Here is a 19,482-nt window from a genome sequence, read left to right on the forward strand (position 1 = left end):
CTTATTTACGTACCCAAACATTAGCTTCGTTGCTGAACGCAAGAAGGGCGCGATAACAGAACACGCCTTCCTAACACAATTCATAATATCTCAGCAGAAAATTTCTGATGATTTTTCTGAAAATGGGTGGTTTTGCCAAATTTATGCGCATAAGAAATAAACATATGTTTTCTTTCCAGTTTGCGGGAAAATTTGTAATATTTTGATTTTATTTATCTACAATACGTTTTATTTATATAAAAATCATATTTACGAGGGCAGTTCGGAAACTTCTTAGCCTAGCACAAAAAGCGCAACAGTAAAAAATTGGCTTGCTGAATTTAAACGTGGTCGTACAAGCATTGAAGATGAATCACGTAGTGGACGTCCAAAAACAGCAACAACAACAGAAATTATAGCCAAGGTTAGGTTAGGTTAGGTGGCAGCCCGATGTATCAGGCTCACTTAGACTATTCAGTCCATTGTGATACCACATTGGTGAACTTCTCTCTTATCACTGAGTGCTGCCCGATTCCATGTTAAGCTCAATGACAAGGGACCTCCTTTTTATTAGCCGAGTCCGAACGGCGTTCCACATTGCAGTGAAACCACTTAGAGAAGCTTTGAAACCCTCAGAAATGTCACCAGCATTACTGAGGTGGGATAATCCACCGCTGAAAAACTTTTTGGTGTTCGGTCGAAGCAGGAATCGAACCCACGACCTTGTGTATGCAAGGCGGGCATACTAACCATTGCACCACGGTGGCTCCCAATTATAGCCAAAGTGCATGATATGATATTAAATGATCGAAGAATAAAAGTGCGTGAAATTGCTAATATCATGGGCATCTCAAATGATCAAGTCCATTTAATTTTGCATGAAGAACTACAGATGAAAAAGCTTTCTGCAAGATGGGTGCTGCATTTGTTAACAGTCAGTCAAAAACGCATAAGAATGAACAAGCTTGAGATTGTTTGGATCGTTTTAAGCGAAATAAAATGGATTTTAAGCGTCGTTTCATAACTATTGATGAGACATGGGTCCACCACTATAAACCACACCACTACAAAAGAACAATCCAAGCAATGGACTGAAGCTGGAGGAAGTGCCCCAAAGAAGGCAAAAAGAATTCAATCGGCTGGTAAGGTCATGGCAACGGTTTTTTGGGACTTCAAAGGTATTTTATTGATTGACTATCTGCAAAAGGGTAAAACAATAAATTCAGAGTACTAATGCAACCTTTTGGATCAATTAAATGTACAAATTCAAGAAAAACGTCCTGGCTTACAACACAAAAAAATAATAATTTTTCATCAAGACTACGCACCAGCGTAGTACGAGTTGCTTGACCACCCACCTTGTTCTCCTGATTTAGCTCCCAGTGACTTTTACTTGTTCCCAAATCTAAAAAAAATCCTTGCTGGCAAGCGTTTTACCTCAAATGAAGATGCAATTACAGTTGTAAACCACTATTTTGAAGACTTTGAGGAAAACTATTTTAATCAAGGAATAGAACTGCTAGAAAAGCGTTGGACTAAGTGTATTGAAGTTTCAGGAGATTATATTGAAAAATAAAAATATTTGTGAAAAACTAACTATTCTCTTTCATTGATAGGCTAAGAAGTTTCCGAACCGCCTTCTTAGTATGCGTAGTAATCAATACGAAATTATTTTAGCATAGTAATGCTTATTTAGAATGCTCAAAAAGTATGTATGAAAATATCTTAAATTAGAAAGCAATTTTCTTTATAAAATTATACGACAAAATGTGATTTTAACTTTTGTGCAGTAATTTATTACGTACGGCATGCATGAAAAAAAGTTTTAACGTAAGGCAAAGAAGTTTTTGTTTTGCATCCATATTGCATCAGATTGGCAGTTATGTATGTAAATAGAAGAATCATGCATGATGGAAGCAAGGGTGTAAGCCAATATTTTCTGCTGGGATATGATGAATTATTTTTTTAATGCATATAACGCCATACCATTGTTGCGCTTGATCGCGAATCATAATGAGTGGAATTTTTAGAACTTTTTAGAACTTGTAGCTAGGGAGATTTATAATGAAGCCAGATTTTTCTGAAAATGGGTGGTTGTTCTCGCCAAATTTATGCACATAAGAAACAAAATATGTTTTCTTTCCAATTTGCAGGAAAATGGGTAATATTTTGATTTTATTTATATACAATACTTTTTATTTATATAAAAATCATATTTAGGGAATCCTGAAGGGCACAACAATGGCTTCTTTATGTTCAATTTTAAAGTTTTTCAATGCTATATGAACTTTTTCAATTGCCGAGTTTATCTGAAATGAGAAAGAAAAACAAAATTTGTATCATTTTTTATGGTGTATAATTATAAATAAATAAAAATACAATAAACAATTCTAATCAAGTATATTTTCTAACACGTCCATTTTGGAAGACTTATGGAGTCTCCCGTGGACTAAAACTGACAGGAAGTCTGAAAGGAAAAAATATGGATTTACTATTCTAAAAAGAAGGATTTGTTTGATATCAAATAATGTCTACATCTTACACTGAAAAAAATATTTACGTGATATTCGTTTTGTTTTGTTATTGTGGGTTTCTTTCTTTAATCATTGTTGTTGTTTTTGATTTGAGCTTCAAACCATGCATTGACTAAACTACAAGTGTAGCTTAACCAACAGAGGAAAAGAATGTTTGTCAAATTTATCTACTTGCTGCAAGTAGAGGATGCTGATGAGGAATGTGGTAATTCCGAAACGTGCGTCCATCCAACCATCTTGCAGTCTATAAGGCTTTGCCCAAATAAATTTGACAAACATTATTTTCCTCTGTTGGTTATGCTACACTTGTAGTTTAGTCAATGCATGGTTTTAAGCTGAAATCAATTAAATATTTCATTTCCAGTAAATATTGAAAATATTAAGGATGGAATAATTTATTTTCATTGATTGACTTTTTCCTTTTTTTATATAAATATATTGAACTGTACCACTTCTTTACAACTTGTCGCTCAGATTTCAAAATTCAAATGATGATAGGCCTATGGAAATCGCAACACTAAGCTTAAATTGACGTGTGTAAAGAATAAAAAAAACGGTACAAAGGGGGGAAAACCAAAAAATCGATATGATCAAGTGTAAGTATGTTAGCCTTGTGAGAAATATTGAGTATGCCTACAGAGAGTACATTAGGCCATCAACATACTCTCATACATAACTATAGCCGAAAACATAGAAAAATCTCCCCATGAAGAGAAGGTTACCCATAGACCAAATATTACAACTTGAATCATTTTTTTTTCTTTTCTTTATCAATCAATAAAATAAAAATATAGAAAGAATCGTAACAAACCTGCTTTGTTCTTAGTTACAAAATAACTAATGACGAAAAGGAAGATTCTAGGACCTCATGACCATCTTAATTTCCATTGTAACCATTTTGGTTTCCAAAAGTGTGACCCACAAAGCCGGGCAATATCAAATCCTTAAATCTGTGGCATGATACCTGCCAACGTATCTCCCGCCCATATCCTCTATATCGTACAGCGCACTCCCAATCTTATCTCGTATCTTACACTTGAGATATTTCAGCATAAACTTCTTATTTATTCCTTTTGATAATTTGCTCAATATATGGTTCCTCCGGAAAACTACTTGTCCAACATGGAAATCAATGGGCTTTGTCCTGAGATTATACGTCCTGCAAGACCTCTGGAACTCAATGTCCAGGTTTTTGCGTAGTTTCTCCCTAATTCCGTTGATTCTATCGGTATTATTCGTAACAGTAAGGTTAGGTTAAAGTGGCAGGCCGATTAAGTTTAAGGCTCACTTAGACTATTCAGTCCATTGTGATACCTGTAATGTTTGCCGTGTGGTAGGCAAACGGTCACCAAGAACAAAAAAGGATGCTTGCCGTGAGGTAGGCAAAAAAGGATAGGAGGAAAATACAAAAAAGGATTTATGCAGAGATTCCTAAATTCCTACCTGCCCGAATTTTGGCCGGCGCTTAAGAGCGCCACTAGACCAGCTAATTTTTGTTGCAGGCACTCCACAGTGCCACTTCAACGAAGCCAGTTGTTTAGGCTCTGTGTAATATCTTTCTGATTTTATTTTCGAAAATGCAATTAATTTATACAAAATTTGGAACTTAGAATTATTGACTATTGAGTGAAAAATGTACTAATACTATTTCAATAAATGGAGTATAGAACTATGGAGCTCACTTATACATGCATATATTTCTATGAAAAATTGATCTATATTTTACCAATACTTTTACTTTCTTTGAGATGCAGGCCTTTCTTAATTCCTATTGGTGGTCATTTGACTCAATTCTGAGTTCATGCAGTTGGTCTATTTACAAAACAATGTATGCAATCCCAACTGGAAACTCTAAACCAATGAAAAGTGTCACATGCCACCAACATCTAGTTGGAACTCCACTGAGTGCATTCAACTCAGTCACTACCAAGTGTGTGACTGACCTGCGTCAACAAAAACAAAATATGAATGCACCGAGAATGCAAGTGGATCAAAAATAGAGTACTGTATGATAATGGGAATGCATGTGTAAGTGATGAATAAGGGGGAAGAAGTGGAGAGTGTGTTTGGTCACACTACATACCCCATTTAACTAAAAGTACCTATTACATATTAATTCAACCGTCGAACTGAACGGACGTGTTTTCTAATAGCGGAGTATTTCATCGTAATAAGTACTTATTACGAATTTCACGTGTGGTGGAAATAATAAACCACCATGCAGCGAAATTCAAAGTCATCCACTGGGTTGCTAACTTCAGGGCCAAGTGGACGGGTAACGACTGAAGTTATAAATTTGAGTAGCGACCAAGAGTCAGGCCCAATTAGTCGACCTGTAGACGGGTCGTCTGGCAGTGACACTTTGGCAAGTCGAACCTTTTCTAAGGTGACGACATCAAAAGGAGGCAATCCCTCTCGAAAGAGATTCAAGGAACGAAGAAATGCTTTGTTTATCCTAAAGAAATTAGCACGTTGTCGGCTAAGCAAAGCGATTCCTTAAAATGGGCTCAAGGAATTCTTGAAGCTGGAAAAAGGGAACGATCACCGGATGAGCTGCCATACTCTAAACGGGATCAAAGATCGTTTGCCTCAGTTGCAAAAGACAGCCTTGTTATGGCTATTATTAATAAAGGAGCATTGGACGGTATGATTCCAAGGCAAAAATGGGGGGAAATTGAGAACGCGATGTCTACTCAGAGGTGCGAAAAAAGTTTCCCGGACCAAGTCCTCGACGGCAAGATGCTGGATGGTATCAAGGACGATATAAGTTAATAGCTTTTGCGGACCAGAGGTCTATGGATTGCTTTAAAGCTGCATTGATGCTAATTGGTGAAGTTTGGGAAGGAGCTGCTTTGGAGTTAGTCGATAAAAAAGACATACCGGCTAAACCTAGAGCACATGAATGGATACCGGCAAACCCTCCTGATCCTGAGTCAATACTAGAGAGACTAAAAGAATGTAACCCAGATCTTCCAACCGCCGATTGGAAGGTTGGTCGTTTGGATGAGGTGGATGGACCAAGACGACATGCGGTGTTTATATTAAACATAGAGTCGCTGCCACATCTAGCCCAGACCCAAGGACGCGTAAGTTATGGCTTTCATGATATCCATATGAAGGTACACAAAAGCGATCAGCCAAAGGATTCCGAAACGGACAAGCCTCCGGTAGAGAAAGCAGTGAAAAAATCTCCTAGCGAAGCCGAAGGAGACATAAAACCTGCAGACTATGGCGAAAATCATATGCGGGAAGTTTCTACAGGCTCAAGCCTCTCCAAAGCTGAACCGCGGATTGTTGCGAGAGTCACCGAGATCTGTGAAGAGGAAGCCCTTGATGACTCAATTGAAGCGGCTGATGTGACGGTGGTTGAAAATTTGGATGGTTCTACGGTTCCTCCAGATAAATCATCACCATTGTAAGGCCGCTTGTGCTGCCTTAAAAGTTCTCCTGATGAAAGGAGACATAGATATAGTTCTTATTCAAGAACCATACATATATAAAAACAAGATCTGTGAATTAAGCACTCCGGGTTTCAAACTTTTGCATAATACCGGTAACGATATAAATCGAGCATGTATAATTGCTAAAAACGAACTAAACTTGTTTCTGCTTCCTTCATAGAGCAATGCAGACACTGTCGTAGCCAGTCTAGAGACATCCACATGCAAATATTGGGTATCTTCGGTCTACATGGGACATGATAGGGAGATGCCACCCTGTGCCGTTAAGACCTTAGTTGAGGAGTCACTAAAAACAAAGACAAAACTCTTTATGGGATGCGATGCAAATGTACATCATAGTATTTGGTGAAGTAGTGATACTAATGCAAGGGGAGAGTCGCTAATAGAGTTTATTTTGCGTACTAACCTGGTAGTTTGCAATAAGGGAGATGCACCAACCTTCGTCACCAGGAACAGACAAGAGGTTTTGGACGTAACGTTGACCTCTCCGGAACTGAATGATAAGATATCTGAGTGGCAAGTTTTGAGGGAACATAGCTTCTCAGATCATCGCTACATCAGTTTCAGATTGGCTGTTCGTACTTCAAAGACCATATTTCCGCCAAATGTTAGGAAAGCTGATTGGAATAGGTATAGGGAATCGTTCAATTTGATGATACCGGATGTGCCGGAGACAAATATGGGCACTGTGCAAGATATCGAACACGCAGTGGAGCGGATTACTAAGGCCTTCAACATTTCACTGAAAGCTGCATGCCCTAGAGGAAAGCCAAGGGGAAAAAATCGGCCGCCATGGTGGACTACGGAGTTAAGTAATATGAGGAAATCCTGCAGGAAGCTCTTTAACAAAGCAAAGTCCACAAGAGCTCCGGAGGATTGGGACACTTACAAGATGAATCTGAGAGAATATAAACGAGAACTGAGAAGGTCTCAACAAAACTCTTGGGATGATTACTGTAGCAGTATTGAGAATACGTCAGAGGCTTCCAGACTACGGAAGGTACTAGCATCCACTAACACCGCTCCAGGTTTCATTAAAACATCGGAGGGATATTGGACAACGTCCAGTGAGGAGACGTTGGAGGTACTTTTGGACACACACTTCCCTGGAAATCAGACGGTTGAACCATGTTCCAGCGGTGTAACAGAGGCTCAGCTATCATTTCCTATCGAGGAAATTGTGTCGGAATCTAGAATAAAATGGGCTTTAAATAGCTTTGGACCATTCAAATCCCCCGGACCTGATGGAATTACTCCGGCGGAGTTACAGGCAGTGGCTGAAAGAATTATCCCCTGGTTGACGGTGATATATAAACGATGTGTAAACTTAGCATATATTCCAGAAAAGTGGAGGGAAACAAAAGTCGTCTTCATACCTAAAGCAGGAAAAGCCTCTCACTCGAGTGCGAAGGATTTCCGACCAATCAGCTTATCCTCATTCCTACTTAAGACCCTGGAGAGGATGATAGACATGTATCTTAGAACTAGCGTGGATTCAAGTTTGCTCTCGAAACGACAGCATGCATACTCGAAGGGCAGGTCTACTGAGACCGCATTGCATGAACTAGTCAGCTTTATTGAAAGCTCACTATCTGTCAAAGAATACACAATCGTGGCGTTTCTAGACATCGAAGGGGCGTTCAATAATGTCCATCCGAGCTCGATATTAAATGGACTGACAACTCTGAATGTTGATCCAGGTATACTTAGGCTGTTAGACGAACTTCTAATAAAGAGACGTATTTCAGCCACACTAGGGCATGCAAACATACAAAGGTATGTGAACAGAGGCACTCCCCAAAGAGGAGTTCTATCACCTCTTCTTTGGAATGTTGCTATAAACAACCTTCTGGTTTCCCTAGAAAAAGAAAGGATAAAAGTGGTGGCATACGCAGATGATGTGGCGCTAGCAGTCAGGGGAAACTTCCCATCCACGATCAGAGATATTATACAGAGAGCACTCCGGATGACTGAGAAATGGGCGAAAGATAATGGTCTTGGTGTAAATCCAGCAAAGACAGAAATAGTCATGTACTGCAAAGATCGCAAAACTCCCACGGTTAGGCCCATTTCCTTAGGGGGTACTGAAATTCCCTTTGGTGAGTGTGCAAAATACCTTGGCGTTATTTTGGACAGGAAGCTGAATTTTAGGCTTAATATTGAAGAGAGGGCGAGAAAAGCCACGGCAGCTTTGTACTCGTGCAAAAAGGCAATAGGGAAAAAGTGGGGACTAAGACCAAAAATTGTGCATTGGCTATACACGGCAGTAGTTAGACCTATAATGCTATATGGTGTTGTAGTTTGGTGGCCGGCACTTCAGAAACCGACTTGTTTAGATAAAGTTCAGCGTATGGCGAGCTTATGTATCACAGGTGCATTTAGTAAGACAGGAACAGACTCCCTTAATATCATGCTACATCTATTGCCTTTAGACATTTTGGCCAAACATTCAGCTGCAACATCGGCTGTGCGGTTGCGCGAGCTATCGCTGTGGTCGGAAAAAATGTACGGTCATAGTTCGGTCCTCAAAGTAATGCCAGATGTGCCTAACGTAGTGGATTACACCCTGGCGAAACCACTTTTCGACAAAAAGTTTGAAACTCTAATTCCCAACAGTGAGACGTGGTGTACACAGACCCCGGGGAATAAAAGATATATAGATGTCTATACTGATGGCTCCAAATTGAATGGACAAGTGGGGTTCGGAGTATATTCTACAGATCTGGAAATTCGAATAGCGAAAAGATTACCTAATCACTGTAGTGTTTTTCAGGCTGAAATATTGGCAATAAGAGAGGTGGTGAATTGGCTGAGAAGTAATGTTCCAACAAATATTGGCATTAATATATACTCAGACTGTCAACCTGCAATAAAATCCTTGGACTCTGTGTTCCTTAACTCGAAAACGGCCATAGACTGCCGCAAATCTCTCAACGAGATGGCTGAGCAGTACAATATTCACCTAATATGGGTGCCTGGCCATAGGAACATACCGGGGAATTGCGAAGCAGATGTGTTAGCAAGGCTAGGAACTACCTTACATATTCCAGGGGAACTAGAATCTGTTGGTATGCCTCTGACCACCTGCAAGCTCTTACTGCGTGAGAAGGCTGTTATGATGGCCAATATTCGATGGGAAAATTGCAAGGGTTGTAATGACACCAAGCAAATATGGCCCCATTTAAACTTAAACCGCACACTAGATATGCTAGTGTTCTCAAGGCGTCAGATAGCACTTCTGATATCTGCTATAACGGGTCGCTGCCTGATAGGCGAATTTGCAAAAACTATCGGTGCAAAGTATAATGACTATTGTATACGCTGTCATGATGTGGAGGAAAAGGAATCAATTAAACACCTCTTGTGTGAGTGTCCTGCTTTTTGTGTAAGGCGTAAGCGAATTTTAGGAGCATAAAGCTTTAGATTACTGGCTCACCTGGAAAACGTTAACTTAAGCAGTTTGTTAATGTTTTTGGAGCAATCTGGTTGGTTCCACAAAAGTAAATAATAGAGAAGGTTCAGTGGTTAAGACTAGAAGTGCCCATGTGTAATAGGTACTTTTAGTTAAATGTGGTATCACAATGGACTGAATAGCCTAAGTGAGCCTGAAATTTAATAGGGCTGCCACTTTAACCTAACCTAACCTAACCTATTGCATATGGGCACTTCTAGTTTTAACCACTGAACCTTCACTACTATTTTCTTTTGTTGAACCAACCAGATTGTTCCAAAAACATTAATAGACTGCTTAAGTTAACGTTTTCCAGGTCAGCCAGTAATCTAAAGCTATATGCCCCTAAAATTCGTTTACGCCTTACACAAAATGCAGGACACTCACTCAAGAGGTGTTTAATAGATTCCTTTTCCTCCGCATCATGACAGCTCATACAGTAGTCATTATACTTCGCACCAATAGTTTTTGCAAATTCGCCTATCAGGCAGCGACCCGTTATAGCAGATATCAAAAGTGATGTCTGACGTCTTGAGAACACTAGCATATCTAGTGTGCGGTTCAAGTTTAAATGGGGCCATATTTGCTTGGTGTCGTTACAACCCTTGCAACTCTCCCATCGAACATTTGCCATCGTGATAGCCTTCTCACGCAGTAAGAACTTGCAGGTAGCCAAAGACGTACCAACAGATTCTATTTCCCCTGAAATATGTAAGGTAGTTCCTAGCCTTGCTAACTCACCTGCTTGACAGTTCCAATGGCCAGGCACCCATATTAGGTGAATATTGTACTGCTCAGCCATCTCGTTGAGAGATTTGTGGCAGTCGATGGCCGTTTTCGAGTTAAGAAACACAGAGTCCAAGGATTTTATTGCAGGTTGACTGTCTGAGTATATATTAATGCCAACATTTTTTGGAACATTACTTCTCAGCCAATTTGCCACCACTCTTATTGCTAATATTTCAGCCTGGAAAACACTACAGTGATTAGGTAATCTTTTCGCTATTCGAAGTTCCAGATCTTTAGAATATACTCCGAAACCCACTTGTCCATCCAATTTGGAGCCATCAGTGTAGAAATCTATATATCTTTTATTCCCCGGGGTCTGTGTACACCACGCCTCACTGTTGGGAATTAGAGTTTCAAACTTTTTGTCGAAAATTGTTTCGCCGGAGTGTAATCCACTAAGTTAGGCACATCTGACATTATTTTGAGGACCGAACTGTGACCGTACATTTTTCCGACCACAGCGATAGTTCGCGCAACCGCACAGCCGTTGTTGTCGCCGACAGTTTGGAAAAATATCTAAAGGCAATAGATGCAGCCTGACAATAAGGGAATCTGTTCCTGTCTTACTGAATGCGCCTGAGATACACAAGCACGCCATACGCTGAACTTTATCTAAACAAGTCGGTTGCTGAAGTGCCGACCACCAGACTACAACACCATATAGCTTTATAGGTCTAACCACTGCCGTGTATAGCCAATACACAATTTTCGGTTTTAGTCCCCACTTTTTTTCATATTGCCTTTTAGCACGAGTACAAAGCTATCGTGGCTTTTCTCGCTCTTTCTTCAATATTAAGCTTAAAGTTCAGCTTCCTGTCCAGAATAACGCCAAGGTATTTTGCACACTCACCAAAGGGAATTTCAATACCCCCGTGGGAGTTTTGCGATCTTTGCAGTACATGACTAATTCTGTCTTTGCAGTATTTACTCCAACATTCTCTTTCGCCCATTTCTCGGTCATCCGGAAGGCTCTCTGTATAACATCTCTGATTGTGGACGGAAATTTCCCCTGACTGCTAGAGCCACATGGTCTGCGTATGCCCCCACTTTTATCCTTTCTGTTTCTAGGGAAACCAGAAGGTGGTTTATGGCAACATTCCAAAGAAGAGGTGATAGAACTCCTCCTTGGGGAGTGCCTCTGTTCACATACCTTTGTATGTTTGCTTGTCCTAGTGTGGCCGAAATACGTCTCCTCTTTAGCAGTTCGTCTAGCAGCCTAATTATACCTGGATCAACATTCAGAGTTGTCAGTCCATTTAATATCGAGCTCGGATGGACGTCATTGAATGCCCCTCGATGTCTAGAACGATTGTGTATTCATTGACATACATTTAACTTTCAATAAAGCTGACTAGTTCATGCAAAGCAGTCTCAGTAGACCTGCCCTTCGAGTATGCATGCTGTCATTTCGAGAGCAAACTTGAATCGACGCTAGTTCTAAGATAAATGCCTATCATCCTCTCCAGAGTCTTAAGTAGGAATGAGGATAAGCTGATTGGTCGGAAATCCTTCGCACTCGAGTGAGAGGCTTTTCCCGCTTTCGGTATGAAAACGACTTTTGTTTCCCTCCACTTTTCTGGAAAATATGCTAAGTTTATACATCCTTTATATATTACCGTCAACCAGGGGATAATTCTTTCATTCACTGCTTGTAACTCCGCCGGAGTAATTCCATCAGGTCCGGGGGATTTGAATGGCCCAAAGCTTTTTAACGCTTTTAAACAGCTGCCTGCAGGATTTCCTCATATTACTTAACTCCGTAGACTACCATGGTGGTCGAGTTTTCCCCCTTGGCTTCCCTCTAGGGCATGCAGCTTTCAGTGAGATGTTGAAGGCCTTAGTAATCCGCTCCACTGCGTGTTCGATATCTTGCACAGTGCTCATATTTGTCGCTGGTATTTCCGGTATCATCATATCGAACGATTCCCTATACCTCTTCCAATCAGCTTTCCTAACATTTGGCGGAAATACGGTCGTTGAAGTACGAACAGCCAAACTGAAACTGATGTAACAATGATCTGAGAAGCTATGTTCCCTCAAAACTTGCCACTCAGATATCTTATCATTCAGTTCCGGAATGATTAATAAACTCTATTAGCGACTGTTATGGTGGTCATTTGTAAGAATGCGTATAGTTTGGCATTGGACACGGTGGCTTATTCCCAGAGTAGCTCGTCGGTTTGGGTAGGGTCAGCCAATACAACATCCTTTACACCATAGCATCATTCCTCGTGTCCAGGATTTTTTTTTATACATAAACAAACAGAATCTAAATATACCCCCCCCCCCAGTATTCAAAATCAAAAAAATTCGGTCTGCAGTCAACCGTCCAGTTTCTGTCTGGCCATGTCCAATTGTCCGTCTGTCTTTGGTTGGGCTTGCCCTCCCCTCATGTACTGCACAACATCCATGAACCATATCAAAAGCCCCATTATGATCGATATCTGGTTCCCTATACCAAAGTCTGTCCAGATAGTCTAAATAATCTTTAAAAACATCCCCAGCACACACCCAGCACCACCCTAAGGTTCACCTTAAACCGTCATTTTTGTAACAAAAAAACCAAACATTTCAAATCATTCTTTTAGATTCAATATTTATTTAAAACTAATAAGATATAAACAGTATAGTAATAGTGTAAACAATATAATTCAAATTAAAAAAAAAAAAAACAAAAAAAAATTATATATTTACAAAAAAAAAGGAAAAAGTATTATAAACTAATGGGAATACTTCCCTTTTATTTTGTTCTGTAGATAATTCAACTAAATATCTAATAACATAGGAAAATAAAATAAAAGAAAATAAAAAAAGAAAATGAAATGAAATGAATCTAACATGAAACTATATATATAAAAAAATGTTATAACAATCAGAATGTAGGAAAAAAGAAAAAACCAAAAAAATACATTATATATTGGATATCTATATAATTCCTTCTCATCTCAAGAGAGCGCATGGGAACATTTCAGACTTCTTTTAAAAATTTTGTGTTTCTTCGGTAAAGCCCGGTTGGTAGACTTTCTATATAAGTAATTTTGTTGATTGTTGCAAATGGTGGGTGGATAAAGCATGGATGCTTAAACAAGCAAGTAAGGGAGCCAAATTTTCTGTTGAGGTTATGTCAGCAATTTATTGTTATCGAAAATGATACATACTACCCCAAAACTAGCGAGAAAATATGGTATTCTTCTCCTTATCGTTTTCGTTTTTTTTTCTGTTATTTTCCGTTCATTGGATCAAGTACCACATGAAATTTGGTGTTATTCTAGATTCAGTGATTTAGTTTAAACCACATATGAAGCCAAAATTTAAATAGGAGGGCGTAGACCACTAATAGTTTTGAAGCTCCGTAATGGTTGCGAGCATACAAACTTTATTTTTATTGCAGTTTTTATTGTCTGTTGAATTGTATTCAATAAATTTTTAACAATTTCAATAGCGTTCTCTTTCTCCTTTCCGTAACTAGTAAAATCGCGTCAAAATATATACATATATTTATATTTTCTTTCCTTTCTGTGAACTATATGAATAATAATTGTTCTTCTTCGCTCTTTCATCCACTCACTAAATCTTCAATAACAAAATCCCGCCGATAAAAATGTCATACCTCATTCTTAAGGGAGCTGCCACCTAATTGTGAAGGTCATATCTCCACAATAAGAAGTTATCGATGTAGGGTTGTGAAAGTGACCCAAAATGGTCGTAATGTAAATTTGGTACAAATACCGTACGGAGTAGCAAAAATCGAAGCACTGGGAATTCGCAACAGGCTCGCTGTCATCGATTCGAATATTGGTGTCAAATATTCGTATGGAATGACAGTGTATATCAGAATTCCAAGTTAACTCTACGCCAATGTGTGGCTTCGACCCACGACCCTATATGAACATATATATCGAAAATTTTAATATATTAAAAGAAATTTTCAATCAAAACAAAGAGATAATTAAATTAAACGTCCAAAGAAACTACTGATTTAATTAAAGTAAAAATCAATATGACAACAGATTGGGTCAATAAATCGGGATTGATTCATTCCTTCAAATGTTTCGTTGAACATTATAAAAGAATCAAGGCTAAACTTTCGTTCTGACCAGGCTAATGTTGTATATTGTCGTGCCCACACAGTAAAAAAAAACAATTCAACCACGAATTTAATTGATCCAATTCATTTCTAATTAAACCTGCCTCAATCACGGAAATGACCAACTCCAATAACAAATGTATTGATCCAATCAAAAACTGATTCGATACTATTAATTACTGGAATTGATTCTTGTCTCGATAAAAAAATTGACAAATCAATTAATCTCTTAATAGAATATCTTTCAATGTAATTGAATTCTTAATTAGAAATATTTCAATAGAACCATTTCCTAGATTCAATTAACATTCTAATTGAAAAATAAATTCCCCTTTTTTTCTTTTTTAAAAGGAATAACCTTTGAAATTCAATTAAAATCCTAATTGAATAAATAGTAGTATTATTCCGTTTGTGGATGATTAGAGCAGTTCTAATAAAAAAAATCAATTAGTCCAACCACCTTTGTCTTCAATGGGGCAGTTTTCCCTTCATCATAAACGAACTGAAAGCTACGCGGCAAAAATATCTCTTGCATGAAATCTTCCTAATGGTTTTCCGTCCAGGCCTAAGAGTTCATACAAGGAATTTCCGACACTTTCACCCACGATACATTTTATATGTCGCTGACCTAATTTAGCACAATAACCTTCGGCTTGATTACTTTGTTTGTTGTTCCGTTTGTAAACCAGTTGCCCCTTATAATAATTCACATCTTTGCAACGAGTGTTATAAGCACGTTCACCCCTCTTATGGGCCTTCTCCAAATTTTCGAATATGCGATCCCTTATCAGCTGATGTTTGTGAGATGTGTTGTCCAAACATAAGTCCAAATCTTTCAGATGGCCAATTTTCCTCATTATCTTATACGCATTTGCATGCTGCACCATATGAATCCCGAATAAAGCGTAAAATGGATCCATTCCGATTGAACTGTGATATGCGCTTCTTAATGCAAATGCCACATCGGATATATGATCATCCCAATGTCGCTGTTGCTCCCCAATATAAGATCTAACAACCTGGAGTATGGAACGATTTACTCGCTCAGAAGCGTTTGCTTGTGGGGAGTAATACGCGGTTCTGATGTGGGTTGTTCCATATGTTTTAAGAAAGTCCTGGAATACATCGGCAATGAACTGGCGTCCATTGTCCGAATGTAGGAATTCTGGAACTCCAAACGTATGAAACACCTTCTTTTCAAGAAATTGTATCACATTGGAGGCAGTTGCTGTGCGCATAGGTTCGAGAAAAACAAACTTCGAAAAGTGATCGAGGCACACAAACAAAAACACGTTTCCATTCCTGGATCTTGGGTACCGGCCCATGAAGTCAATATAAATCCTTTGGAATGGTCTCTCTGTTATAAACTGCTTTCCCATTGGAGGTTTTTGGAATTTATACGTTGACTTATTTGCATGGCATATTTCACAACCTTGGACAACGACCTGAACATCCGATACCATTTTTGGCCAATAATATCTCGTCTGAAGACGTTCAAGGGTCTTACGTATTCCACCATGGCCAGCCGACAATGAATTATGTGCACGCCAAATTAAATCTTGACGTAAGTCAATCGGCACCCATAATTTCCAAGTCCGATCCTCTTGTAAGGGATCACCAGAATAAAAACATACCCGTTTGTATACAAATCCTTCTGAAAGATGTAAATCTGGGATCCTTTGATCAATTATACTTTCCCGAAGAGCCTGATATTCCTCGGAGTTAAAAGCAGGTGATTCCAGGTCAATTTCCAAATCCCTGCTCATGGCACAAATTTCCTCCATGTGTGCACGCGAAAGCGCGTCAGGCACCACATTTTCGGAGCCTTTTCGGTGTTGAATATCAAAATCAAATGATTGAAGTTTCAGGCTCCAGCGTGCCAATCGACCTGACAATTCTTTCTGACCCATAAGCCAGCGCAAACTAGAATGGTCCGTAATAATCGTGAACGGAAGGCCCTCAACGTACGGACGAAATTTCTTTATGCTCAGAACCGCTGCGTAACATTCAAGTTCTGTCACACTGTACTGTCTCTGTGACTTGTTCAATTTAGCGGACATGTAGGCTATGGAATGTTCTTCTCCAGCGTCATCGATCTGGAAGAGAACACCTCCGACCCCCTGCGACGACGCATCGCACTGAATATAAAATCTTCTACTAAAATTCGGGTTTACCAGTATGGGAGCAGAAATCAGGGCTAGTTTCAAAGACTGAAAAGAAGATTTCGCCTCATCGGTCAACTGAAAATGTTTTATGCGGTCTTTGGTAAGGCAGTCGTGAAGTGGAGCGGCAACTGAGGCATAATCCCTAATAAACCGCCGGTACCAGTCCGTCATTCCTAAGAATCGACGGAGCTGCCTTGGCGTCTTTGGTTCAGGAAATTCCGTCACAGCTTGGACTTTGCCATCATCTGTGCGAATCGAGCCATCTCCAACCACAAACCCGAGATATCGGACCTCTTTAAAGCAAAACTTGCTTTTCTCGACATTTATTGTCAGATTAGCCCTAGAAAGGCAGTTGGCCACATCTGCTAGGAGAATCAGATGCTCGTCAAAACTGGCAGAACACACTAGAAGATCGTCAAGATATACGAAGACATTGGACCGCATTACTGCCGGCACCACATTGTCCATCAGCCTACACATCCGCTGGGCGGCGTTGCATAGTCCGAAAGGCATTACCGTGTACTGATACAATGGCCGCCCAGGGACAGTAAATGCGGTCTTTTCTCTTGACTTCTCTTCTAACGGTATCTGCCAGAATGCGTCCTTCAAATCGATTGCAGAGATAAATTTCGTGTCCTGCAACCTACTTAAGATTCCCTCAATGTGTGGAAGAGGGTATGCATCTTTAATTGTCCGCGAGTTTACCTTCCGTGCTTCCGGTTCTTTTCCCCCTTTCTAACGAGCGTAACAGGCGAGCTCCAGCTCCTATTACTGACCTCGATTACCCCCAATTGCAACATCCGGTCTAGTTCAACATACAGAAGCTCTTGAACCGCTGGTGAAACTGGATAATGCCGTTGTTTTATGGGTATATCTTCGTCAGTAACCTGGATGGTGTGCATTTCTAACGTCGTCCTGCCGAGCCCACGTACCGCAAATGAGGGAAACATACCCTTCACTACTTCCAACCTATCAGCCTGCTCTATGGTAAGTTCATGTTGATCCCCTGAAAGCCACGCCCGCTCTTCCGGTTCCATGATCTCCGATACCGAAAGAAAACGCGATACATGTCGTGGAGAGGCTTTCTCTACGATGTCGAGATTAAAAATCTTCCAAAACTCCACACCCAGATAAAATTCCTGTTGAAGCTCGGGTACAATTCCCAACATACAGGTAAAACAATTAGTACGTGGACACCCACACTCTCACCGTTCGCCGTCTGAACACACTGGTTTTTCATCCTGACAATTTCCTTCTCGTATCCTTTCAAAAATTCAAACGCATTCTTTCCTATACAGCATACCCCAGCTCCGGAATCAAGCAAAGCCAATACTTCCTTATCAGCCACAAATACTTTAGCAAAAAACCGATTGTCTTCCCCCACTAATAAAACTGTCTCAACTATTTTCCTTTTCGCCTCACGTAAACGTCTATCCCTACTTCTTAACTTAGCTATTTTTCTAAAATTACGAGTGTCCTTCCTCAATTCATTCCCAAAAATCCGGGCCCTTGCCTCTTCATACTCCAAAATTCTCTGATGTAATGGTTTATTATAATGACATACAGCCTGTTTCTCCCTAACAATCTCTGTGTTGTCACGTGACAGAATTTCTATTGCTGCCTCAGATCCGGGATATTTCCTGGCATGCTGAAGTCCCCGGTCAACTCCGCAACCTCCTGGTTTTCCGGCTTTCGATCAAACCTGCAATATGACTCACTATTACCACAAGCGAAGCAGACCATGTTATGGAAAGTTGACTTGCAGATATTAGCCGGGTTTATCTCATTCGGCGGTATGGTCTTATAAAAATCACCCGGCATTCCACATAAATAGCACAGGTTAAGGTGAAATGGTGACCTACAAAAATGCCTATTACCCTGAATATTATGTATGGGAGTCTTAACGTGTGTCCCAGGACGAATTTCCTTGTCCTTTGAAAATTTCGACATTGCATGATTATTACTCCCAAATGCAATTGCCTCAATCCTGCTACTTCCATCCTGGCATTCTACTCCTGGTTCCCCTACAGAAATCTCACTCACAACTCTCCCTCTGGCTTTATTTTCCCTCAATAACTTCTCAGCCCTTTTGCATTCGTGGCGTAACTCCGCCAGAGTCTTAGGTTAGGTTAGGTTAAAGTGGCAGCCCGATTAAGATTCAGGCTCACTTAGACTATTCAGTCCAGAGTCTTAATAGGAGACGAAAACATAAGTGCAGAAATGTTTGCACGAAAATTCCTCCGAATTATATTCACGAGTTCAATCTCGGGTATCTTTTTCCTTAAGCGAAATGTCAAATTGTGAATCGCAGTATAGAAATCATCGAAGCTTTCTCCTGGTTGTTGTCGTCTGTCAATTATATCACTTATGACGTCGTAATCCGATTCTGCTGTCTTAAAGTGATCTATGAACTCACGCTTCAAGGAAAAATAATTAAAGTCCAGATCCTCCGCATGGTCTTCCAACACTTGCCAGTACCATTGAGCCGCCCTGCCTGTCACTAAACACTGAAAATCAGTGAACAATTGGTCAAATGAGACTTCATATAGTGAACGCATTTTCTCGACCCTGAAAATGAAGCTCTCGGCTGACATTTCCCGATTAGTACCATCGAATTTCAAATGCCATCGATCGAGGTCTATGGGCTTGCGCCTATTCATTTCACTCTGGCTATATGTCTTGTCCGTGTTAGCTCCACTATCCTTCCTATATGCCCCGGTAATGTTTTCATTAGTCGTGTCCCTCGCAATATCAGGATTCTGTAAAATGTGTACCCTAGCATTTCCTCGTTCTGCTGAGTTCTGTGCGGCCGAGCGATCTGGAGTTGATGAACTCCTAGGCGATCCCATTGCTCCAATGCGACTAGAGGCCTCCACTTGATCCACCCTACTAGTAAGACCTACTACCTCTTGACGCACTTGTTTCATTTCCTGTAGACATTTAGCCATATCCTCATTCTGCTTCTCCCTCTGGCTTTATTTTCCCTCAATAACTTCTCAGCCCTTTTGCATTCGTG

General features: G+C 40.0%; 1 protein-coding gene across 1 annotated transcript in view; it reads right to left on the minus strand.

Annotated features, from left to right (window-relative positions):
- Nucleotides 1-2,113: 2,113 nt before the first annotated feature.
- Lamtor1 (Late endosomal/lysosomal adaptor, MAPK and MTOR activator 1) overlaps nucleotides 2,114-19,482 on the minus strand; it is a 58,912-nt gene continuing 41,543 nt past the window's right edge. The window contains exon 5 of the mRNA XM_075306311.1: nucleotides 2,114-2,288. Within this exon, the coding sequence (XP_075162426.1) occupies nucleotides 2,196-2,288 (93 nt within the window). The 3' untranslated portion in view covers nucleotides 2,114-2,195. The remainder of the gene's footprint in view (nucleotides 2,289-19,482) is intronic.

The sequence above is a fragment of the Haematobia irritans genome, chromosome 4 (genome assembly GCF_050003625.1).
Source record: "Haematobia irritans isolate KBUSLIRL chromosome 4, ASM5000362v1, whole genome shotgun sequence".
Taxonomy (NCBI): Eukaryota; Metazoa; Arthropoda; class Insecta; order Diptera; family Muscidae; genus Haematobia; species Haematobia irritans.